Raw genomic sequence first — 22,236 nt, forward strand, 5'->3', positions numbered from 1 at the left:
AAATCACTTGAACCCGGGAGGCGGAGGTTGTGGTGAGCTGAGATCGTGCCACTGCACTCCAGCCTGGGCGAGAGTGAAACTCCATCTCAAAAATAAATAAAAAATAAAATAAAAATAAAGAAGGCCCCTTACCCAGTGTGTGTGTGGGGAGGAGGGGTGGGCAGGGCTGAATGGTCACAATTCTCTTTCCAGCTGTACACCGCCTCACCAAGTGCCGCTCACTTCAGACACAAGACAGACCTAACTCTGACCCTCCAAACATGCCAGCTCTGATGGCAGCTGGCCCAACCGGCAACACCCTATATCAGTTAAAGAGGGTTCTTTTTATTTTTGCAATATCCCATACAAAAGCAATAGAAACATAACAGTCTTAACAAGAAGTTTACAAATGAATAAACAGAAAGTCTGTACACATCATCATTTACAGCAATTTTACAGGTAACTTAACTGTTTAAAAATGTTCTTTCTAAATCGCTCTGCCGCGCCAACTCTTAGAGTATTATAAAGAGCCTGACTAGTGCTATTTACAAGTACCAAATTAAGACTGTATAATTTACATAAAACCCATTAGTTTAACAGCTAAATTTAAGAATGGTCTGACTTCCGAGCTCTGCTGTGACATATTGATAAAAGGCCAAAAATTAAGTCTCCATGAAGATATTAAAGGTGTCTGACTGAGAGTACTTTGTCTGGTGCCCATAAAAGTAGCTGACTCTCAAGTGGTCCCACGGATTACATGGTTAAATCCAAAACAATTCATCTCACAAGCAGCAACTTAAGATGCCTGTGGAAAACTAGTTAAGTATACTTGTCTGCTCATCTTGGAGGACGATAGGAATTAAGCAATTACGCTTGCTGGAAGATTGCTTTAAGTATAACCTTGCTTGGATTTAGCTCCATTTACAATTTTAAAACATGCAAAATACACTCACTATACATAAAATTAATGTTTCTTAAGAAAGTAAGGCAAAAATAACAATTCGTCATGAAATAATGGACTACTAACAGAGAAACCACCAGGTACAAGTGCACACACATGCTTGGCGCCTGGCCATCCTTCCACCTGGTCTGGGAGGAACTGTTTCTCTTCCTGGCCGCCAGGTGGCAGTTAGCTCATGGCAGAGAAGTCTCTCAAGGGTTCAGTTAAACAAGCTTCCAAATCAAACTCGTCCTCCGCTTGACTGTCCATGTGTCTAACTTTGGTGGGTGTGCCAGAGTACATGTCCTGGAAAACAGAAGCATGGGTCAGCTCACATTCACCTCACCCCGAAAACAGGGGCCACTTCCTACACCCCACAGCTTACGTGGTGAATCGTGATTTAATGCACAGCATGTACACCTCACATGCAACCGAGATAGATTTTATTCATGACACTGGGAAGAGAAACCACACGTACTATTTACAAGACTCTGAAGTTAGGTGTACACACATTTTATTTTTCTTTTGCAGAGAGTCTATGCTGAACTCCTAGGCTCAAGCAATCTTCCTGCCTCGGCCTCCCAATGTGCTGGGATTATAGGCAGGAGTCACTAGTCACTACGCCCGGCCATGACACATTGTACGAGTACAGAAAGAATTCTGAAAGCCTAGAAAAAACCACGAATAGTGGCTGTCTCAGGACAGGAGGAGACTGTTTAAATTGATACGTTTTAAGATGGTTTTCTTTTCTCTTTTTTGAGATGAACCTGCTCTGTCACCCAGGCTGGAGGGCAGCGGCTCAGTGTCAGCTCTGTCACCTCTGCCTCCCGAGTTCAAGTGATTCTCCTGCCTCAGCCTCCTGAGTAGCTGGGATTACAGGCCTGAGCCACCACACCCAGCTAATTTTTTTTGTATTTTAGTAGAGACAGGGTTTCACCATGTTGGCCAGGATGACCTCAATCTCCTCACCTTGTGGTCTGCCCACCTCGGCCTCCCAAAATGTTGGGATTACAGGCATGCGCCACTACGCCCGGCCATAACTGCATCTTTCTATGTTCGAATACAGTACAGGATCTTATAGAAAGCATGACAATTTTATAACAAATGTTTACATTTTCTAGTAGTTGTTGGTTTTTTTTTTTTGTAGAGACGGGGTTTCACCATCCTGGCCAGGATGGTCTTGAACTCCTGACCTTGTGATCCACCTGACTCGGCCTCCGAAAGTGCTGGGGTTACAGGACTGAGCCACCACACCCAGCCCCTTTTCTAGTTTTTAACCTGCTTTTTCACTTAATATGCTGGGTGTTTTCACATGCAATTACGACAGTCTTCTTTGTAAAAATACTAAAGGTTGGCCGGGCACAGTGGCTCATGCCTGTAATCCTAGCACTTTGGAAGGCAGGGGTGGGCAGATCACCCAAGGCCAGGAGTTCAAGACCAGCCTGGCCAACATGGTGAAACCCCATCTCTACTAAAATACAAAAATTAGCTGGGCACGACGGTGGGTACCTGTAATCCCAGCTACTTGGGAGGCTTAGATGGGAGAATTACTTTAATCTGGGCAACAGTGGTTGCAGTGAGATGAGATCATGCCACTACACTCCTACACTCCAGCCTGGGCACCTGAGCAAGACTCCGTTTCAAAAAAAAAAAAAAAAACCATACACCATTAAAGTATCTTTTTACTGTACATTGGTACACATGCAAGGTCTAGAAGAACATGCTCCCAATCATTAACTACAGAATTAGACATGAGCCAATTTTGTGCACTGCTTTGAACAAACATGTATTTTTTTCAAAACTGGTAAATGTAAAGAAAATCCCTAGGTACAATGCATTCCTCCCTTATTTGGTAACAATTAGCAGGTAATTCCTATGCCAGCACAAACTACATGGCCCACACTTGAATGCTAGTGACAATGCATATGTAGATCCTAGACTCGGAGAAAAAGCTTTTCTTTTCTTAATGTATTGTAGGTATTTATTTTTTGAGAGAGGGTCTTGCTCTGTCACCCAGGCTAGAGTGCAGTGATATGATCACAGCTCACTGCATCCCTGACCTCCTGGGCTAAAGCAATCTTCCTATGTTAGGTTAACTAGGTGAGACTACAGGAACGCACCACCGTACCCAGCTAATTTGTTTTTTTGTAGAGACAGGGCCTCCATATGTTGCCCACGCTGATCCTTAATTCCTGGGCTCAAGTGATCCTCCTGCCTCAGCCTCCCCAAGTGCTGAGTTTATAGGTGTGAGATGCCATGCCCAGCCTCTTTTTTGGAGGGTCCAGGCCAGGCACAAGGCTCCCACCTGTAATCTAGCACTTTGGGAGGCCAAGGTGGGTGGATCATTTGAGGTCAGGAGTTGGAGACCAGCCTGGCCAACATGGTGAGACACCCTCCCCCATCTCTACTAAAAATACAAAACTTAGCCAGGTGTGGTGGCACACACCCGTGTTCCCAGCTACTTGGGAGGCCAAGGCAGGAGAACTGCTCGAACCTGAGGGATGGAGGCTGCAATAAGCTGAGAATGTGCCACTGCACTCAAGCCTGGTGACACAGTGAGACTCTGCAGCCCTGATCCTGAACCTGAGCTCAAGCAATCCTCCTCTTTCAGCCTCCAGAGTAGATGAGACCGCATGCAGACTGTGCCACCACAGCTGGCTCCTTTGACTTCAAATAAATGAAAATGGTGAAACTGATTTGTTAGACTGAACTAAAAACCTTTAAGGTCATTACCTCAGAATTCAATCTTATGATCCCTGACATCTTGATGATGGGAGTCATCAAAGGTAGAAGTCCTTTCCTGTGAGCATCAGAATCAAACTGCAGTTTTTTGTGGGGTTTTTTGAGACAGAGTTTTGCTCTTGTTGCCCAGGCTGCAGTGCAATGACACGATCTCAGCTCACCGGAACCTCTGCCTCCCAGGTTCAAGTGATTGTCCTGCCTCAGCCTCCCAAGTAGCTGGGATTACAGGCACCTGCCACCACGCCCAGCTAATTTTTGTATTTTTAGTAGAGACAGGGTTTCACTATGTTGGCTAGGTTGGTCTTGAATTCCTGACCTCAGGTCATCTGCCCGCCTCGGCCTCCCAAAGTGCTAGGATTACAGGGGTGAGCCACCACACCCGGCCCAAACTTCAGTTTTTCTGTTTGCTTTTGAGAAAGAGTTTCACTCTGTTGCCCAGGCTGGACTGCAATGGCGGGATCTCAGCTCACTGCAATCCCCAGCTCTCAGGTTCCATCAATTCTCCCACCTCAGCATCCCGAGTAGCTGGAACTACAGGGACCCCTCATCGCGCTTGGCTATTATTTGTATTTTTGTAGAGACAGAGTTTCACCATGTTGGCCAGGCTGGTCTTGAATTCCTGACCTCAGGTGATCTGCCCTGAGGTCAGGAATTCAAGACCAGCCTGGCCAACACCTCAGCCTCCTAAAGTGCTGGGATTACAGGCATGAGCCACCACACCCAACCCAAACTTCAGTTTGTAAGACAGTATGTGTTAACAATTCATCTGCAAATCCCAACTGACTTATCCAAAGAAAGTACTTACAAAGTCATCCTGAGAGCTTGTCTGGGGCTCGGAGCTGCTTTCTGCAGATTCAAGGTCTACAGGGTGTCTGTGAAATGAAATCCAACAGGTGTGTCAGGCACTAGTTTAACAAGGCCAGGAGACAGGGCGCAGATGAATTCTCTACAGACAAACCCCACCCATGTGGTACAGCCACAACACTGACAGTGTCCCCTAGGCTCCCTGAGGGGTCAGCTTTCAATGACTATTTGCCAGACTCAACCCCAGCCCAATCAATCCAGCAGAGAGAAAGCCAATGGCAAAAAGCAGCAGCAAAAAGATCTGCTGGGCTCACCACACAAGCATCCTTGGAAACAGAAGCACTCATAAGCCCAATTTTTGATGGGGATAAACAAGCACTGTGGTGAAACATACTATACATTATCACTAACTGTTTCAAGTTTCTATTCAGAGAATGGGACAATGGTGTCACACTGGAAAAAAAACCCAAATCACTTCTGTCAGGCCAAACCAGTAAAGCCACGTTACAAAGCATTTTAAACATGCTAGTCTCTAGTAAATTTCCCAGCACAGAATAGAAACTCAAATGTTTGTTGGAAGAATGTGTCCGAGGAAGGGAGGGGCTCAGGACCAGAGGGGAGCTGAGAAGAAACCCCACACAGACGAAGAGAGGTATAAGATCACTCTATCTCCCTGGTCAGCCCATATTCCCATGATGAAGCGGAATTCAGGCCTGAGACATTTCTACTAGGCACAAGTTTAAAAGCCAACAGGGAAAGAAAACCTTCCTTAATTAAGATCTTTTATTTTCATGGTTGAACAGAAATGACTCAGATACTTTTTGGGATATTTGTATTTGAGAAAACCAAATTCCAGACACTGTTGTAATTTGGGGGAAAACAACTACAACAACAAACAAAAACTGTGTATTCCCAGATTGACCGTGCTCAAAAACATTAATTCAATCCAGGAAGCAAACTCCTCCCGCCGGCTGCCCCCGACCCAGCACAGAACTCAGCACTAAGCTGCAGCAGCTGCTCGGCTCCCCAACAGCTGCTGGGGTACCTGGCGTCAGAACCTCCTGTCCCAGTGACACAGATGCTTCAGTCACTTCAGTCACCAATCAGAGAAACACAGAATAAGAATGCAGTAAAGACATACATTTCTTGCAAATCACATCCTTCTTCAGCAGGAGGATCCCAAAAATGCAGAGCCACCTTCCAGAGTTTGATTTGTTGGTCCCATGAACGTCGACTATACTTCTTAAATTTATTGGGGGTCTTGGGATGAATGCCAGGTTGTCGAAGATGTCTACGGGAGAAAGATTACTCTAGCACATGCCACTCACATTTCCACATTAGCTTGAAGATTAACCAAACTTTGAGATTAGTTTTATTTTAAAAATTAGAGATCACCAGGCGTGGCGGCTCACGGCTATAATCCTAGCGTTTTGGGAGGTCACACCAAGATCATTTGAGCTCAGGAGTTCAAAAATGCCCTAGGCAACACACTGAGACCTCTTCTCTATTAAAAAAAAAAAAAAACCAGCAGGGCCCAGCAAATCACTTGAGCTCAAGAATCTGAGACCAGCCTGGCCAGCATGATGAAACCTCAACTCTCCTAAAAATACCAAAAATTTGCCAGGCATGGTGGCTCATGCCTGGAGTCCCAGCTACTCGGGAGGCTGAGGCAGGAGAATTGCTTGAACCTGGGAGGCAGAGGTTGTGGTGAGCCTAGATCACACCACTGCACTCCAGTCTTGGCAAGAGTGAAACTCCATCTCAAAACAAAAACAAAAAGCAAACAAACAGGCCAAGAATGGTGGCTCATTTGAGGTCAAGAGTTTGAGACCAGCCTACCCAATATGGCAAAACCCGGTCTCTACTAAAAATACAAAAATTACCCAAGCATGGTGGTGCTCGCCTGCAATTCCAGCTACTCAGGATGCTGAGGCAGGAAGATTACTTGAACCAGGGAGGTGGAAGTTGCAGTGAGCTGTGATTACAACACTGCATTCCAGCCTGGGTTACAGAGACAAAAACAAAAAACTATGGAGGACTACTCAAGGCCAGGAGTTGAAGACCAGCCTGGGCAACATAGGGAGACTCCATCTCTACATAAAATTAAAAATTTAGCCAGGTGTGGTGGCGTGCACCAGTAGTGTCAGCTACTCGGGAGGCTGAAGAAGAGGACTGCTTGAGGCCAGGAGTTTAAGAGTACAGTATGGCTGGGCACGGTGGCTCATGCCTATAATCCCTGCATTTTGGGAGGGTGAGACAGGCAGATCATGAAGTCAGGAGTTCGAGACCAGCCTGGCTAATATGGTGAAACCTGTCTTTACTAAAAATACAAAAATTAGGTCAGGCGCAGTGGCTCATGCCTGTAATCCCAGCACTTTGGGAGGCCGAGATGGATGGATCACGAGGTCGACCAGCCTGGCCAACATGGTGGAACCCCAACTCTATTTTTTAAATAAATAAATAATACAAAAATTAGTCTGGCATGGTGGTGCATGCCTGTAGTCCAAGCTACTCAGGGGGCTGAGACGGGAGAATCGCTTTAACCCGTGAGGCAGAGGTGGCAGTAAGCCAAGATGACGCCATGGCACTCTAGCCTGGGTGACAGAGTGAAACTCCGTCTCAATAAAATAAAATATACAGTGAGTCATGACATGCCACTGCACTTCAGCCTGGGTAACAGAGCAAGACTCAGTCAGGAGAGAAAAAAAAAAGCACCATCACATTGAATCTTACTATTCCTTTGTCATCTATGTTCCACAAAGGTAAAAAAATTTTTTTGTAAGAGACAAGCTCTCACATTCTGCAGCACAGGCTAGAGCACAGTACTGTGGTTAATGGTTCACTGTAGCCTTTAATTCCTGGCCTGAAGTAATCCTCCCACCTGTCTCCCAACTAGCTAAGACTACAGGTGCAAGCTAACTGTCAAATCTTTTGTAGAGATGGGGTCTCCCTATGTTGCTCAGGCTAGTCTCCTGGACTCAAGCGGTCCTCCCACCTTGGCCTCCCAAAGTGCTGGCACCTGTTCCACAGGAGTAAATTTTAACCCAATCCTACCAAAAAGTTCAGGGAAACACTAACACTTTCTTTGTATCCTTTTGTGCCCGTCTCTGAGGGAGCAGGGTGCTACTTAAAGTAAATAGGGCAAGGCCATTTTTTTTTTTCACCAATTAGAATTTTATGATCTTTAACTTGAACTTCATTTTTTCCCCAACATGTATTTTAATAACTTATGTCTGTAAGACGGCTGACCTCTAAGAAATAAAATGTTATCTTACGTTCGAAATTATGAAAAGGATTTTTCAATCTTCCTGTTTTTAGTTTTTCAGTGGCCATCCATTCTTTATGTCATAAGCCCCAGTAAGTCGCTCATCAATAGCTCTTAGCAGGTGTGAACATCATGTTCTACCCAATCTAAGCAACTCTTTAAAAAATGCAATGCCGGCCGGGCACGGTGGCTCACGCCTGTAATCCCAGCACTTTGGGAGGCCGAAGTGGGCGGATCACGAGGTCAAGACATCGAGACCATTCTCGCCATAATGAAACCCCATCTCTACTAAAAATACAAAAATTAGCCGGGTGTGGTGGCACGCGCCTGTAGTCCCAGCTACTCAGGAGGCTGAGGCGGAAGAATTGCTTGAACCCAGGAGGCGGAGGGTGCAGTGAGCCGAGATTGCACCGCTGCACTCCAGCCTGGTGACAGAGCAAGACTCCGTCTCAAAAAAAAAAAAAAAAAAAAAAGAAATGTAATGCCACGCCACGTGGCTGGTTCAAGACGTGCCACTGAGACAGGACTACCTCGGGACTTCTTTAATATAACGATCGTAGGCAATTGTGTTCTTCCCATAGTTGATCTGCTTCTGTCTCCTCATCAGGACACTTTCATCTGTCTCAAAGTCAGCCGGCACAGTAGACATAGACTCCTTTGAATCAGAACTGAAAAAATAAGATTAACAGAATAAGCCCTGTAATTAAGATCCCCACATAAGGTAAGTCAAAAAAATGTCAAAACACAATAATGGAGGATTTGCTCCACATCTCCAACCATATTAATCCTAAGCAGTCCAGAGACTCTGTATCTATGGGAATTTAGTACACAACAGACACAGTATTCCAAATGAGTAAAGAATGTATTAAATTCTACTGCAATAATCAGTATTTCTGACAGTCACAATTTTTTTAAGAACAAATTACAGGTCTGTCAAATTAGAAAAGAAATATTTACACAGCCTTTACCTTCCTGATGATGATTTTCTCTCTCTTCCATAGTCATTTATGAGGAGTTTCCTTTTATATCTGAGAGTAAAATAAATATTGCTGTTTTTTAAAAAGGTATTAAAATAAAGCAGCCAGGTCTGAGCAAGCGCCACCCTGGTACCCTCAGGCACACCATCCTACGTAATGCAGAAGCTCCCTGGGTCAAAAGAAGTCCTTGTTAGGTTCAGTTTAAGTACTGAGATCCACACAACAAAAAATTGTATCCCCATAACTTGGCAGCCTTAAAAAAAGAAAGAAAAAGAAAACATAAATTCAAATGAATTTTTATTTTAAAAACACCACAGTTACTAATGGGACCCGTATGCCTACTGGGCACTGTACATCTTCTCCAATCTTGGAAACCAAGCGTGCCCCCTTTTGTCTTGTTCCCCACGAACTTCATGAAGCATCTGCTTTTATTGCAATCATTACCAGAATACAGCTTTGCAATTAAAAAAAAAAAAAAATGACATCTTCAAAAGAAGTCTAGTAAAATCTAGTGTTGAAACCACCAACTACTATGAGCTACAAGTTCATGCAGTTATCTTTTTTTTTTTTTTTTTTTTTGAGATGCAGTCTCACTCCGTCACCCACGCTAGAGTACAGTAGCATGGTCATGGCTCACAACAGCCTGGTACTCCCGGGCTGAGCAATCATCCCACTTCAGCCCCCCAAGCAGCTAAGGACTCCACGTACATGCTGCCATACCCATCTCCAAAAAAAAAAAAAAAAAAAAAAGTTTTTTTGAATGAGAACTGAAAAAACAACAGATTAACAGAATAAGCCCTGCAATTAAGATCACCATGTAAGATAAGCAAAATTAAAAAAATTTAAAAAAAAAAAAAAGTCTTTTTGGAGAGAAAAAAAAAAATTTTTTTTTTGGAGGGGAGGTCTCACTATGTTGCCCAGGCTGCTCTTGAACTCCTGAGCTCAAGTGATCCTCCCGCCTCAGCCTCTCAAAAGTACTGAGATCAGGCCGGGAGCGGTGGCTCACGCCTGTAATCCCAGCACCTTGGGAGGCTGAGGCGGGTGGATCACGAGGTCAGGAGTTCAAAACTAGCCTGGCCAACATGGTGAAACCTCATCTCTACTAAAACTACAAAAATTAGCTGGGCATGGTGGCGGACGCCTGTAGTCCCAGCTACTTAAGAGGCCGAGGCAGGAGAATTGCCTGAATCCGGGAAGCAGAGGTTGCAGTGAGCCTAGACCGTGTCATTGCACTCCAGCCTGGGCAACAGAACAAGACTCCACCTCAAAAAAGAGCACTGAGACCAGGAGTGAGCCACCACACCTGGCCTGTCATGCAGGTATCTAAATTATGTCATGTATCACTGTGCCCTCCCTTCAAAGTCTAAAATCCACCCAAGTTTGCTGAGCTGTTCAGTGCAGTGAGAACATCAGAAGGTAATGAAGTAATTTATCTCCTGTGTATCTAGAGTAGCCCTGGCTGTATCCACCATCCTTGCACGATTCAGAGATTAGTCCTGCAAATCATTTTCTGTGGGGCCTCATTCCCTCCAGTACCCTGGATGAGAAAGACTGGTTTCAGGTATGATGCAAATCCATTTTTAAGCTCTCACACTGCCAATTTGTAGTCTGTTACTCCCCTTAAACTATAGTAAGCTGACTTCTCATACCCCTCTTGCTGTCGGGAAGTAAGCTGGTCTGCTCTGTGATGGCTCACCAAAGGGCCAGGAGGTTAAATCACACAGGTTGCACTAAATCCGACCCGGCTTTTGCAGGGCCCAGTGGCTCTGTCCTGTAATCCCAGCACTTTGGAGGCAGAGGCAGGTGGATCACCCCAGGTCAGGAGTTTGAGACCAGCCTGGCCGACATGGTGAAACCCTGCCTCTACTAAAAATACAAAAATTAGCTGACATGGTGGCATCAGCCTGTAACTCGGGAGGCTGAGACAGAAGAATTGCTTGAATCTGAGAGGCGGAGGTTGCAGTGAGCTGAGATTGCACCATTGCACCCCAGGGTGGGTAACAAAGCAAGACTCTGTCTCAAAACAATAAATAAATAAATATAAAAGCCACAGCTTTCCACCACAAAGGGTATGATCAGCAGAGCAGTCCAAACAGTGCTGTTTTCCAAAACAGGGCAATTTTCAGGCACAGGCCCATGAGCTTTCTGAAGAACAAATAGGGGTCCACCCACAGGACAGTCTAGACAGATGGAATCTGTCTGCATAAGAGCTGCAGATAGTCCCCGACAAGGGGTGACTTGAAGGAACAACTAGGCTACAGGTATGCAAGAACTGTTCTAAGACTTGTGAATGCAACACAAATTATACAGGTTAAGTCGAACATTCTAATTTTATAGCCGAGAAAGTCAAGAGCTACATAAATACAGCAATTCACTAAGACCTACGCAAATACAACTAAAAATATTGGTGCTCACATCTGTGAACTCCTAGTTCATTTCTTCTACCCAAGCATACTATCCACCCACACATTTTTGATACCAGAAGAAATTACAAATAATTCCCCCAAATGTTCAATAACCAATTCCCATATATTCCTGTCCCTTTTCAAAGAAGGCAGCCATAAGTATCATCACTGGCTGCCAAGATGAGAACGGGTAGTCTAGTTATGATTCCACGGCTGACACTCGGCACATTTTTCCCACGAGACCCTGTTTGTTCATCAGCCACTTGTCAGCTAAAATTATCTTGTAAAATACTTCAACTAGGCAGGGCATGGTGGCTTGCCCTATAATCCCAGCACTTTGGGAGGCTAAGGCGGGTCAATCACGAGGTCAAGACCATCCTGGCCAACATGGCAAACCCCATCTCTACTAAAAATGTGAAAATTAGCTGGAAATGGTGGCACATGCTACAGTCCCAGCTACTCAGCAGGCTGGGGCAGGAGAATCAATTGCTTTACCCTGGGAGGCGGAGGTTGCAGTGAGCCGAGATCTCCCTGAACTCCCACCTGGCAACAGAGCAAGACTCCACCTCAAACAAAACAAAAAAAACTTCAACTAATTATGAGCCACATTTTTAAAGTGGGTTTGAATACACCCAGTCCATGCAACTATGTTTGAGTTATACAACTCACCAAAAGAGAAAGGACTGATAATATACTCAAGGGAGATTAAACAATGGTTAAGGATGCATTATCTGAATGATGACCAGTCAACAAAGAGGAAGTAACTTACAGTTAGTAAGAACTTGGATACACACAACAATCTTGTGTACAACTGCAAGAGGTTCACAGAATCCAAGCTCGAGACATCTCCTGGAATGCTGGCACTTCTGAGCTGTGCAACCTGAGCCAGATGTTAGTCAGCATATTCCTTCATCTGGAGAGCGCACTCCACTGACTGTGCTGGGTTGTGTTAGCACAGCACACAGAAAGTGGGTGGTAACAAAAGACTGCAGAAAGTTCCTTATAGTCCTCCAGCCTGCAATACCACCACTGTATCCCTACTTCCACTCTCAGAAGGATTGCCACCTAAGACAGTCATCTTCAAACTTGAGAGTAGACTCACCTGGAGGGCTTTTCACAGGGAAGGGTCTGAGAACCTGTATTTCTAACAATTTCCCAAGAAATGTTGATGCTTTTGGTCTGGAGCCCAGACCTTTGAGAACCACTATTCTTAAGACATATATAAAATTTAATGTGTGACTGAAAACGCCACAGATTAACACTTCAAAGTGGTCCAAAATGTGTACCTTGCAATTTCTTTGTTAACTCTGGTCCTCATTTCATCTTCTTCAACTGCACTTGCCCAGTCAGAACATCTGGAACGGGGTTTAGGGCCTTCAGGAGTGGTAAAGCTGCAACAAAACAAAAATGCTACTGAACCATGACACAACTTTGTTTCCTTCCAAACTGTATGTCAAGAAATATTCAAAGGCTGGTGGGGAACAGTGGCTGATGCCTGTAATACCATCACTTTGAAAAACTGAGGTAGGAGGATCACTTGAGCCCAGGAGTTCAAGACCAGCATGGGCAACACAGTGAGACCTCATCTCTACCCCAACCCAAAAAATTAAAAGAATTATATCAATGAACTATGTGTATCAAGTCATACGAAACTAAAGTTTAGCAGGAGAAAGGCAAACTAGATGAAGAACTAACGTATCAGCAGAATCTGTCTACCAGGGGCTGTCTGAATAGAGTGTAAGTCACGGAGTTCCTCGGCAGTGTCCCCACTGTGTCTGGGGTGTAATAAAACCAGTTAAAATTTAGACTTATAAAGACATTATAATTCCTTTTGAGTGTCTACACTTCTGTAGTCCAGGGCTATCATATGGCTAAAATCAAGTTATTTGGTTCATCTGTGGTAGGTGTTTATAAAGTCAACTCAACAGCCATTAAGATGGAGCTTTTTTTTTTTTGAGATGGAGTCTTGCTCTGTCACCCAGGCTAGAGTGCAATAGTGCAATCTCAGTTCACCACAACCTCTGCTTCCCAGGTTCAAGCGATTCTCCTGCCTCAACCTCTTGAGTAGCTGGGATTACAGGCACCCACCACTGCGCCCGGCTAATTTTTGTATTTTTTAGTAAAGACGAGGTTTCACCATCTGAGCCAGGCTGGTCTCAAACTCCTGACCTCGTGATCCACCCACCTCAGCCTCCCAAAGTACTGGGATTACAGGCATGGGCCACCATGCGCGGCCAAGATGGAGATTTGCTTCCAATTTCTGCAGTGTGTGTGGCAGTCAGAAAACCCCCATCTAGTTTGCAGCTTCAGCTCTGGCACTTCTACGGGTTAACCTTATCTGATTGATCCAACATCTAGCCTGATGCTGGAGCTCATGAATTTGACTCAGAAGTTTGGAGAGTATAGTTTCCCACCTAGCATTTAATTTGTCCCTATGCCATCAGTACCAGTTTGAAGTCATTACCAATGTCAATGTTGACAAGACTGTGACGATACTGCCTTTCATAAAACTGAGGACCAAAGAATTCCATCATTCCAACAAAGCCTGAGTTTCATAGATTGTGGGCACGTCTAGACAGAGATATATGCATGCTTGATGGTGCAGAGAAACTACTCATTTCCACCAACCTCATGCTCCCCCTGGCTGGCCATACAAAGGGATTTGCTGTCATACTGAGAAGGCTCTGCAAGATGAATTGCTAATTGAAGCTCACTATCTCAGATGGGTGTATCTGTTGTATAGTCCCAAGCCTGTATCCATATAAAAGTGGAGGTCTGGCATTCTTCCAGGTTACCTGGCCAGTGTAGACTCCTCCATCTGAAGGGAGGCTGAGGTTGCAGATGAACCTTCAGGGAAAGAATTTTGCAGATACATCTATGCCGAACAGTAGGATCCTGCACTTGCCAAATGTCTGCCTCCTTCTGTTCTGCACTGATCCTTTTTTTCTTTTTTTGAGATGGAGTTTCACTCTTATTCCCCAGGCTGGAGTGCAACGGCACAATCTCGGCTCACCACAACCTTTGCCTCCAGGGTTCAAGTAATTCTCCTGCCTCAGCTTCCAGATTAGCTGGGATTACAGACATGTGCCAGCACGCCTGGCTAATTTTGTACTTTTAGTACAGACAGGGTTTCTCCATGTTGGTCAGGCTGGTCTTGAACTCCTGACCTCAGGTGATCCTTCCGCCTCAGCCTCCCAAAGCGCTGGGATTACAGGCAAGGGCCACCGCACCCAGCCTGCGTTAACCCATTCTAATTCCTGTTAAGTGTGAGAATTATCTTCAGTTCTCTCTCCATTATCATTCATGATAAAATTACTGAACCACTGACTAGTTGAGAAATGACTGATGCTGAAAAAATGGTATTCTATTGGTAAGGCTTATTATCAAATGTCTAATAATGAAGCAAGCTACCAGAAACTTCTCCAGGCCACCCCAGGAATGTTTTGATTTGACCACAGATGTAGCACACACCAAAATTACCAATACTTTTGCAAAATTAAGCTACTTGTTTTATTTTGCCGGATATCATGAGAGAGTCTTTAACTAGTTCTGAATTATTTGTAAGTCTGAGTACTTCGTAGAATTATAAAGCAGGTACCGCTGACCCCTTCTCACCATGTTGCAAATATTTACTGAGATTGGGTACAGTACTGAGGGATAACACTTCTGATTTATCCAATGCTGACTGTCTAGAGTGAATTATATGTTCTCTTTGTGAGTGGTCCTGTAACGTGTATGAACACATTTCTGGGTGCCTTAGAAATTGTATTTTTAATGTGTGCTAATATGCGGTATTTATACGTTGTAAGAAGCAATTTTGAATAAAAAGGTTGAAACTTAATCTCCAAAATAAAACAAATAGTCAGGCATGGCAGGGCATGGCTGTAGTCCCAGCTATGTGGGAGGCCCAGGCAGCAGGGTCACTCTAGCCAGGAGGTCAAGGCTAGATGAGCCACAATCCTGGCACTGCACTCCAGTCTGGGCAAGAGTGCAAGACCGTATCTCAAAATATATATATATATATATATATATAGGCCGGGCACGGTGGCTCACGCCTGTAATCCCAGCACATTGTAAGGCCAAGGCGGGTGGATCACGAGGTCAAGAGATCGAGACCATCCTGGTCAACATGGTGAAACCCCGTCTCTACTAAAAATACAAAAAATTAGCTGGGCATGATGGTGCATGCCTGTAATCCCAGCTACTCAGGAGGCTGAGGCAGGAGAATTGCCTGAACCCAGGAGGCGGAGGTTGCGGTGAGCAGAGATAGTGCCATTGCACTCCAGCCTGGGTAACATGAGTGAAACTCCGTCTAAAAAAAAAAAAACTAAATAAAATAATAATAAATAACACAGAATAGCTAATATACACATTTAGCTTTTAGGTGCATGCAGTAATTCAGAATGTTATGTACACTACGATTACAATGTGTATGGAGTATATGTCAGAGTCCTTGCTGCATTAGGACTCCGTCTACTGGCAAAGTACCCCCTATGCTTGGGTTAAACCAAATCCAGGAGCTCAATTCCATCAAGCTCAAGGAAGTCCACAGTCAAGATCAGGGAATTTATGGCCAGGTATAGCGGCTCACGCCTGTAATCCTAGCACTTTGGGAGGCTGAGGCCAGCGACTTGCCTGAGCTCAGGAGTTCGAGACCATCCAGGGAAAAATGGTGAAGCCCCATCTCTACTAAAATACAGAAAATTAGCCAGGAGAGATAGCGCATCTGTAACCCCCGCTACTGGGGAGGCTGAGGAGGGAGAATCGCTTGGACCCAGGAGGAAGGTGCAGCGAGCTGAACAGATAAATAGTCTGGGCATGGTGGCTCACGCCTGTAATCCTTGCACTTTGGGAAGCAGAGGTAGGTGGATCACCTGAGGTCAGGAGTTCAAGACCAGCATGACCAACATGGTGAAACTCCGTTGCTACTAAAAACACAAAAATTAGCTGGATGTGGTGTGGTGGTGGGCAACTATAATCCCAGCTACTCAGGAAGCTGAGGCAGAGAATTGCTTGAACCCGGGAGGCGGAGGTTGCAGTGAGCCAAGATTACACCACTGCACTCCAGCCCAGGTGTCAGCGCAAGACTCCATCTCAAAAATAAATAAAGTAAGTAAGTAAATAAGTAAGTAAATATAATCAGGAAATCTGAAAGCCTAAGGCTTGATGCCCCAAATTCTGGCAGTTCGAATGGATGTTATCTGTTATCTATACATCATACATAAACTCACATTCTTATTTTTCCACCTCATTTTTCTGTTGATCACTACTGATATTAAAACTAGATACTGGGCCTGGTGCTGTGGCTCACATCTATAATCCCAGCACTTTGGGAGGCTGAGGTAGGCAGATCACAAGGTCAGGAGATTGAGACCAACCTGGCTAACATAGTGAAACCCCATCTCTAGTAAAAATACAAAAGATTAGCCAGGCATGGTAGCACATGCCTACAGTCCCAGCTACTTGGGAGGCTGAGGTAGGAGAATTGCTTGAACTTGGAAGGCCAAGGTTCAGTGAGCCGAGATCACACCACTGCACTCCAGCCTGGGTGAAAGAATCAGACTTCACCTCAAAAAAACAAAATGAGGCCGGACACGGTGGCTCAAGCCTGTAATCCCAGCACTTTGGGAGGCCGAGGTGGGTGGATCACGAGGTCAAGAGATCGAGACCATCCTGGTCAACATGGTGAAACCCCGTCTCTACTAAAACTACAAAAAATTAGCTGGGCATGGTGGTGCATGCCTGTAATCCCAGCTACTCAGGAGGCTGAGGCAGGAGAATTGCCTGAACCCAGGAGGCGGAGGTTGCGGTGAGCCGAGATCGCGCCATTGCACTCCAGCCTGGGTAACAAGAGCGAAACTCCGTCTCAAAAAAAAAAAAAAAAAAAAAAAAAAAAAATGAGTTGGGAGGGGAGGGACTGGAAAATAAATAAACAAATAAAATAAACAAAACTAGATACCAACTTTAACTACAAGTAAGCAACATATTTTAACTGCAAACCAAATGCTATGCTTTGAAAATGCAATTGCAGTAACAAATCTTATGTACTTATCATTTCTTCCCTTATAGTCACACAACTCAAAGCAACTTAAATTGGATTTCTAAAAGTAAATTTCCAGATTCTAAAACTGACAGAAAGGTATAAAATCAAATTAGGTAGTTAACTGAAAATTAAACTGACTCAATAGAGGCTCATCCAGAATTGGACACAAGCACCCTCACTAGTGTATCAACAGGTTCAAGTCTGGGTCTCTCAGCATAACAAATTCCTGAACTCCGGGCATAATTTAAAGAGTGTGTATGTGAATGAAGTAGATGTAGTCACAATCTACCCTATCTTGGGACAACAAAGCCTATTTTACACACTAAGCTAACACCTTCCCAAGGGAGTAACGTCTAGATCTTACCCATCAATGAGCTGGCTCTATTTGTCAGGTGCCTCCAAGCATTCCCCAACGCGCAAACACCAAGTGCAAAGGCCCTAGGACAGAAGCATTCCTGCCGTTGGAGGAATGAGGATACCAAGAACTTCCATAACTCTAGAGCATTGTAAAGATTTAACTTTTGTGTTTTTTTTGGCACAGGGTCTTGCTCTGTTGCCCAGGCGGGAGCACAGTGGCACGTTCTCAGCTCACTGCAACCTCTGCCTCCCTGGTTCAAGCAATTCTCTCCGTCAGCCTCCAGAGTAGCTGGGATTACAGGTGCCTGCCACATTTGGCTAATTTTTTTTTTTTTTTTTTTTTTGTAAGTAGAAATGGGGATTCACCATGTTGGCCAGGCTGGTTTTGAATTCCTGACCTCATGTTGCAGCCATCTCGGCCTCCCAAAGTGTTGGGATTACAGGCGTGAGCCACCGCAGCCGACCAGGATTTAACCTTTTTATCTTCAGCTGAATGAGAGCACTAGAGAGTTCAGAGCTCGACCTCAGTAAGGTTTGACTACCTTCCCTTCATATATGGCCCTTGGACCTCTTCTGTGCCCAGCCCTGGAGTCTTTAAAAATCATCTACACATGCTGGTAACTCATTGTGCCTGAAGATGCCTCCCCATGTAGACTCCTACGCTTATTAACCTTTCTGACATCTCCCTTTGCTTCTCTAAACACCTTCTCACGCCTTCCGACTTCCCAAATCTGGAGGCTCCAGCCCATCTTCTCTATCTTGGCAAATGGTCCCACAATCAACAGTGTTCAGACCTACAGGCTTCGGTTATTCTTGATGCCTCTTTTCTGTGTAAACCAAAAAGTGCCTGAGGCAGGTCTCAGTTTAGTAATGTTAAGGATGTGCCTGGAAAAACACAAAATCACAGAAACAGTTTATAGTCTGTATCTTTCTCCAAAGAGGATAGTGAGGGCTTCGACATTTAAAAGAGAAAAGTAGGCCGGACACAGTGGCCCACGCCTGTAATCCCCGCACTTTGGGAGGCTGAGGCAGGCAGATCACAAGGTCAGGAGTTTGAGACCAGCCTGGCCAACACGGTTAAACTCCGTCTCTACTAAAAATACAAAAATCAGCCAGGGGTGATGGCGCACACCTGTAAACCCAGCTACTAGGGAGGCTGAGGCAGGAGAATTACTTGAATCCGGGAGGTGGAGGCTGCAGTGAGCCAAGACCTCACCATTGCACTCAGGTCTGGGCGACAGAGCAAGATTCCAACTCAAAAAGAAAAAAAAAAAAATAAAAGTAGGTTGAAGGAGAAAGAAGGAGAGCAAAGTAATCACGTGTTCCAAGAGAAAAGGAGCAGCTCGGAAAATAGTCAATTATGTATTTCCATAAATCGGCACTTCAGGTGAAAGGAATTCAGCCGAGATACTTAACCTTTTATCTGTAGCTATCTGCTTAAGAACAAAAGGAAAAGCAAAGGCAGCTTCTTGATGACTCGGCTTTCCGCGTAGCTTCTTCCTTTTGGCACAGCACATTTGGGTCCGAGTGTCCATCTTCCTTTCGGCCTCCCATCCCCGACCCTTTGGCAAGTCTATCCTGAACCGCGCAGTCCCCACCACCCTCACGGCTCCGCTCCGCCCAGTCACCTTTCCCTTCCAGGTAACAGCAGCAATGAGCCCCCACGCGGGGCGGGACGGGACGGGCCGGGCCGGGCCACCCGCGTGCGCACACGAGGGTGGGGCCTCAGCATGCGGAGCGCCTCACTTCTTCCCCGTCAACACACGAAGCCCCCGGAGGCTTCCTCCAGCCACAGCCCCGAGAAGCCCCAGCGCTGTGACCGCCCGCACCCTGCTTCTCTCCCGCCGCTGCCCGGCGGTGCCCCCGAATCCAGCCATCAGCACGGGCCCGGAGCCCTCCCGCCGCGCGCACCCCGACCCGCCCAGCTCCCTGCCTCACCCGGAAAACGCCCGAGCGGGTCCACCTGCCGACCCGCTCCCCCTCGGCACTCCGCTGTCCCGACTTCCACATGCTCTCGACGGGCTCGCCGGAGACCCTGACCTCTCCCGGGGCGCAACGCAGGCGGACTGCCGCCGGCTCAGCTGCCCCCCACCCTGGGCAGGTGCTTCCGGGGTGCTCCGGCGCCTCCCGGGCCAGCCGCGGCGGCCCCAGCCGAGGGGCCGCGCAGAAACAAAGGTAAACGGACGCGGGGCGCCGACCGGACCGCCCGGCCTCGCGAGAGCGCGACGAGGTCCCCGCGGCCCGCGGCCTCGCCCAGGGCCCCGCCGCGCCCCGACCCCGGGTCCCGCGCCCACCTCTCGGGTCTGCGCTCGGCGCCGCAGTGCTCGGCCTCCTCGGCGTCCTCGGGCCTCCAGCGCCGGCTGTCGGCTCTGCGCTTCCGTCCGAGGCTCCATCGCGCGTGGGACGGCGGGCTGCGGGGAGGGACGCGGTCGGCGTGGCTCGGCAGGTCCAGAACCGCCGCACACCCCCGGCCCCGCACGACCCCCACCCCGCGGGGCACGCGCTCGCTCGCCCCCTCGCAGCCCGACCTCACCTGGCGTCGCCGTCGCAGCGGCTCTGGTACCTGGGCGGGCTTCGCGGGCGGCAGGCCATGGCGGCACGGGCCGGGCGCGCAGAGTGGGGCAGGCCCGGGGCCGAGACAGCGAACAGTGCGCCCGCGCCGGCGCTCACGGGCCTTCCGCGCCCCGCCCCCAACCGCCTTTATGTGGGCGCCAGGCCCCGCCCCTCGGCCTCCCGCGCGCGCCGGGTCGGGCGAGACCATCGGGCCACGCCGCAGGGGTCCACTCGGCTGCGCGCGCCCCGGGGGCCGACTGAAGCTGGACCGAGGCCTTAGGATCGCGGGCCGCCGCAAGGCCCGACTGCCCGGCGCTCGGCTTGGGAGGCGGATGGGCGCTGCAGAATGAGGACAGCCCTGAGGAAAAGGTTGCCCCCCATCCTTGGCATTGAGGCGGCCGGCCCGCCGCGGGCCCCTGCGACGCAGATAGGTCGCGCCTTGGCGGGCGGGGCAGCTTTGGCGGGAGATTCCGCCGGGCGCGACGCGGCACAGGTCGTGGGGGAAGGGCACGCGGCGTGTTTCTCGGCCTGGGTCGTGGCGCATCTCCCATTGGTCCCGGCCTGGGTGGAGCGCGTCTCCGATTGGTCCATACACATGCGGGGGCGTGTCTCCGCGCTGGCGGGAACCGGGAACACGGAACCCGGAAGGCGCGGCCTCTGGCCGCTACTGGCTGCTCCCCATGGTCCCGTGGCCGCTGCGGGCCCCCTGCGCGCGGAGTATTGTTTTGAGCCGCTTAAAGTTTTGGAGTAACCTTTTAGGCAGCGATAGTTGGCCACTACACTGAGTCTTACCGGTACCGCTGCCCCGGTCGTTGGCCGCACACCGGCTAAACCGCTAGGTTCCGTTGCCGCCGCCTCCCTGCCTGCCTGGCGCCCCCATTCTCTGCCTGGTGTTGACCGGGCCTGACGCATCCCGAAGAATCCCTGGCCCAGCAGGGAGGCGCCACCGGGGCCGAGGCCCTGCTGATCCGCACCGTCGCGTCCCGCTTCCCCGCCGTCCCGGCTGCAGCTGACGGCCCCGCGGATCTGGCCAAAGAGAACCCCAGCAGGGTTCACACACACCTGGGAACAGGTTCCCACAGATTCCTGCTGGGGAAAACGTGAGGGATGCAGGGCAGAGTGGAACCAGCCAAAAGAGAGGGCGGTGGGGGCAGGTCCAGGAGGCTGAGCCCCAGGGATGCTTGGGATCCCTCCAAGGCCCGACACCTCTGGCAGGGCGCAGCTTTTGCACCTGCTGCCCTCAAAACTGTGCCTTTGGTGCGCCCACCGCCCCCCTCCTTTTGAACTGGAAAGTTCGTCCTCGGACTAGGACAGAACACCCTGTCCCTTGCCTCCCCCGGCATCCCATAACCCTCAACACTGTAAAGTAAAAATCCTAAGCCCCCAACAACTGAATGGACCCCACTATGGCCAAGGGGACACCAGTGGCAATGAGATACCAGATTATGAATAGCACCTAAGGTCATGCCGGGCAAGGGTTAGGTCACACACCCTACACTTAAACTGCATTCTGCCACTCCGTTTTTTTTTTTTCTTTTTGAGAGAGTCTAGCTCTGTTGCCCAGGCTGGAGTGCAGTGGCACGAACTCGGCTCGCTGCAATCTCTGCCTCCCAGTTCAAGTGATTCTCCTACCTCAGCCTCCCAAGTAGCTGGGATTACAGCCATGCACCACCATACCAGGTTAATGTTTTGTATTTTTAGTAGAAACGGGGTTTCTCCATGTTGGTCAGGCTGGTCTCAAACTCCCGACCTCAGGTAATGTGCCCACCTCAGCTTCCCAAAGTGCTGGGATTACAAGTGTGAGCCAGCGCGCCCAGCCCGTTATTCTTTTTCTCTAATAGCTCAACAAACACCAGCCTTGAGCAGTACCTGATAGCCTGGCTAATGTGGTGAAACCCTGTCTCTACTGAAAATACAAGCATTAGCCGGGTGTGGTGGTGCATACCTGTAATCCCAGCTACTCAGGAGGCTAAGGCGAAGAATCACTTGAACCTGATAGGCAGAGGTTGCACTGAGCTGGGATCAGGCCATGGCACTGAAGCCTGGGCGACAGAGCAAGACACTGTCTCAAAAAAAAAAAAGCAGTGCCTGGTATTTTGTGCATGCAAAAGAATACGAGTGAAAGCGCCACACTGGAAAGAATCTGAAGCCACTCAGCACAGAAAACCCAA

At 47.9% G+C, this 22,236-nt stretch overlaps 1 protein-coding gene and 1 long non-coding RNA gene across 3 annotated transcripts in view; one reads left to right on the forward strand and one right to left on the reverse strand.

Moving 5' to 3' along the window:
* Positions 1 to 1,421, forward strand: part of LOC116533979 — a 16,124-nt gene extending 14,703 nt beyond the window's left edge. Inside the window, exon 3 of the long non-coding RNA XR_004261540.1 lies at positions 1,331 to 1,421. This is a non-coding gene — a long non-coding RNA (uncharacterized LOC116533979). The remainder of the gene's footprint in view (positions 1 to 1,330) is intronic.
* SLBP (stem-loop binding protein) lies at positions 305 to 20,607 on the reverse strand. Of its 2 annotated transcripts, XM_032253924.1 has the most exons (8): positions 20,046 to 20,607; positions 19,807 to 19,923; positions 12,399 to 12,503; positions 8,699 to 8,758; positions 8,261 to 8,398; positions 5,607 to 5,756; positions 4,467 to 4,533; positions 305 to 1,225 (listed from the first exon to the last, which is right to left on the reverse strand). In XM_032253924.1, the coding sequence occupies exons 1-8, from the start codon at positions 20,102 to 20,104 to the stop codon at positions 1,109 to 1,111; spliced, it is 813 nt and encodes a 270-aa protein (XP_032109815.1). In that variant the 5' UTR covers positions 20,105 to 20,607; the 3' UTR covers positions 305 to 1,108. The 2 variants fall into 2 exon arrangements, with proteins under 2 accessions (XP_032109815.1, XP_032109816.1); XM_032253925.1 differs by lacking the exon at positions 19,807 to 19,923.
* Between the last annotated feature and the right edge of the window lie 1,629 nt (positions 20,608 to 22,236).

Source organism: Sapajus apella, unplaced genomic scaffold (assembly GCF_009761245.1).
Source record: "Sapajus apella isolate SASKATOON/1434 unplaced genomic scaffold, GSC_monkey_1.0 scaffold85, whole genome shotgun sequence".
Taxonomy (NCBI): Eukaryota; Metazoa; Chordata; class Mammalia; order Primates; family Cebidae; genus Sapajus; species Sapajus apella.

What these genes read in the sequence shown, in the direction of transcription:
- SLBP (XM_032253924.1), bottom strand. Translation starts at nt 20,104, where the DNA reads ATGGCCTGCCGCCCGCGAAGCCCGCCCAGGTACCAGAGCCGCTGCGAC. An exon ending in GTTAACAAAGAAATTGCAAG is followed by an intron (nt 8,759 to 12,398) that starts GTACACATTTTG and finishes TTTTACTCTCAG; the next exon opens with ATATAAAAGGAAACTCCTCA. An exon ending in AGAAAATCATCATCAGGAAG is followed by an intron (nt 8,399 to 8,698) that starts GTAAAGGCTGTG and finishes TTATTTTTTCAG; the next exon opens with TTCTGATTCAAAGGAGTCTA.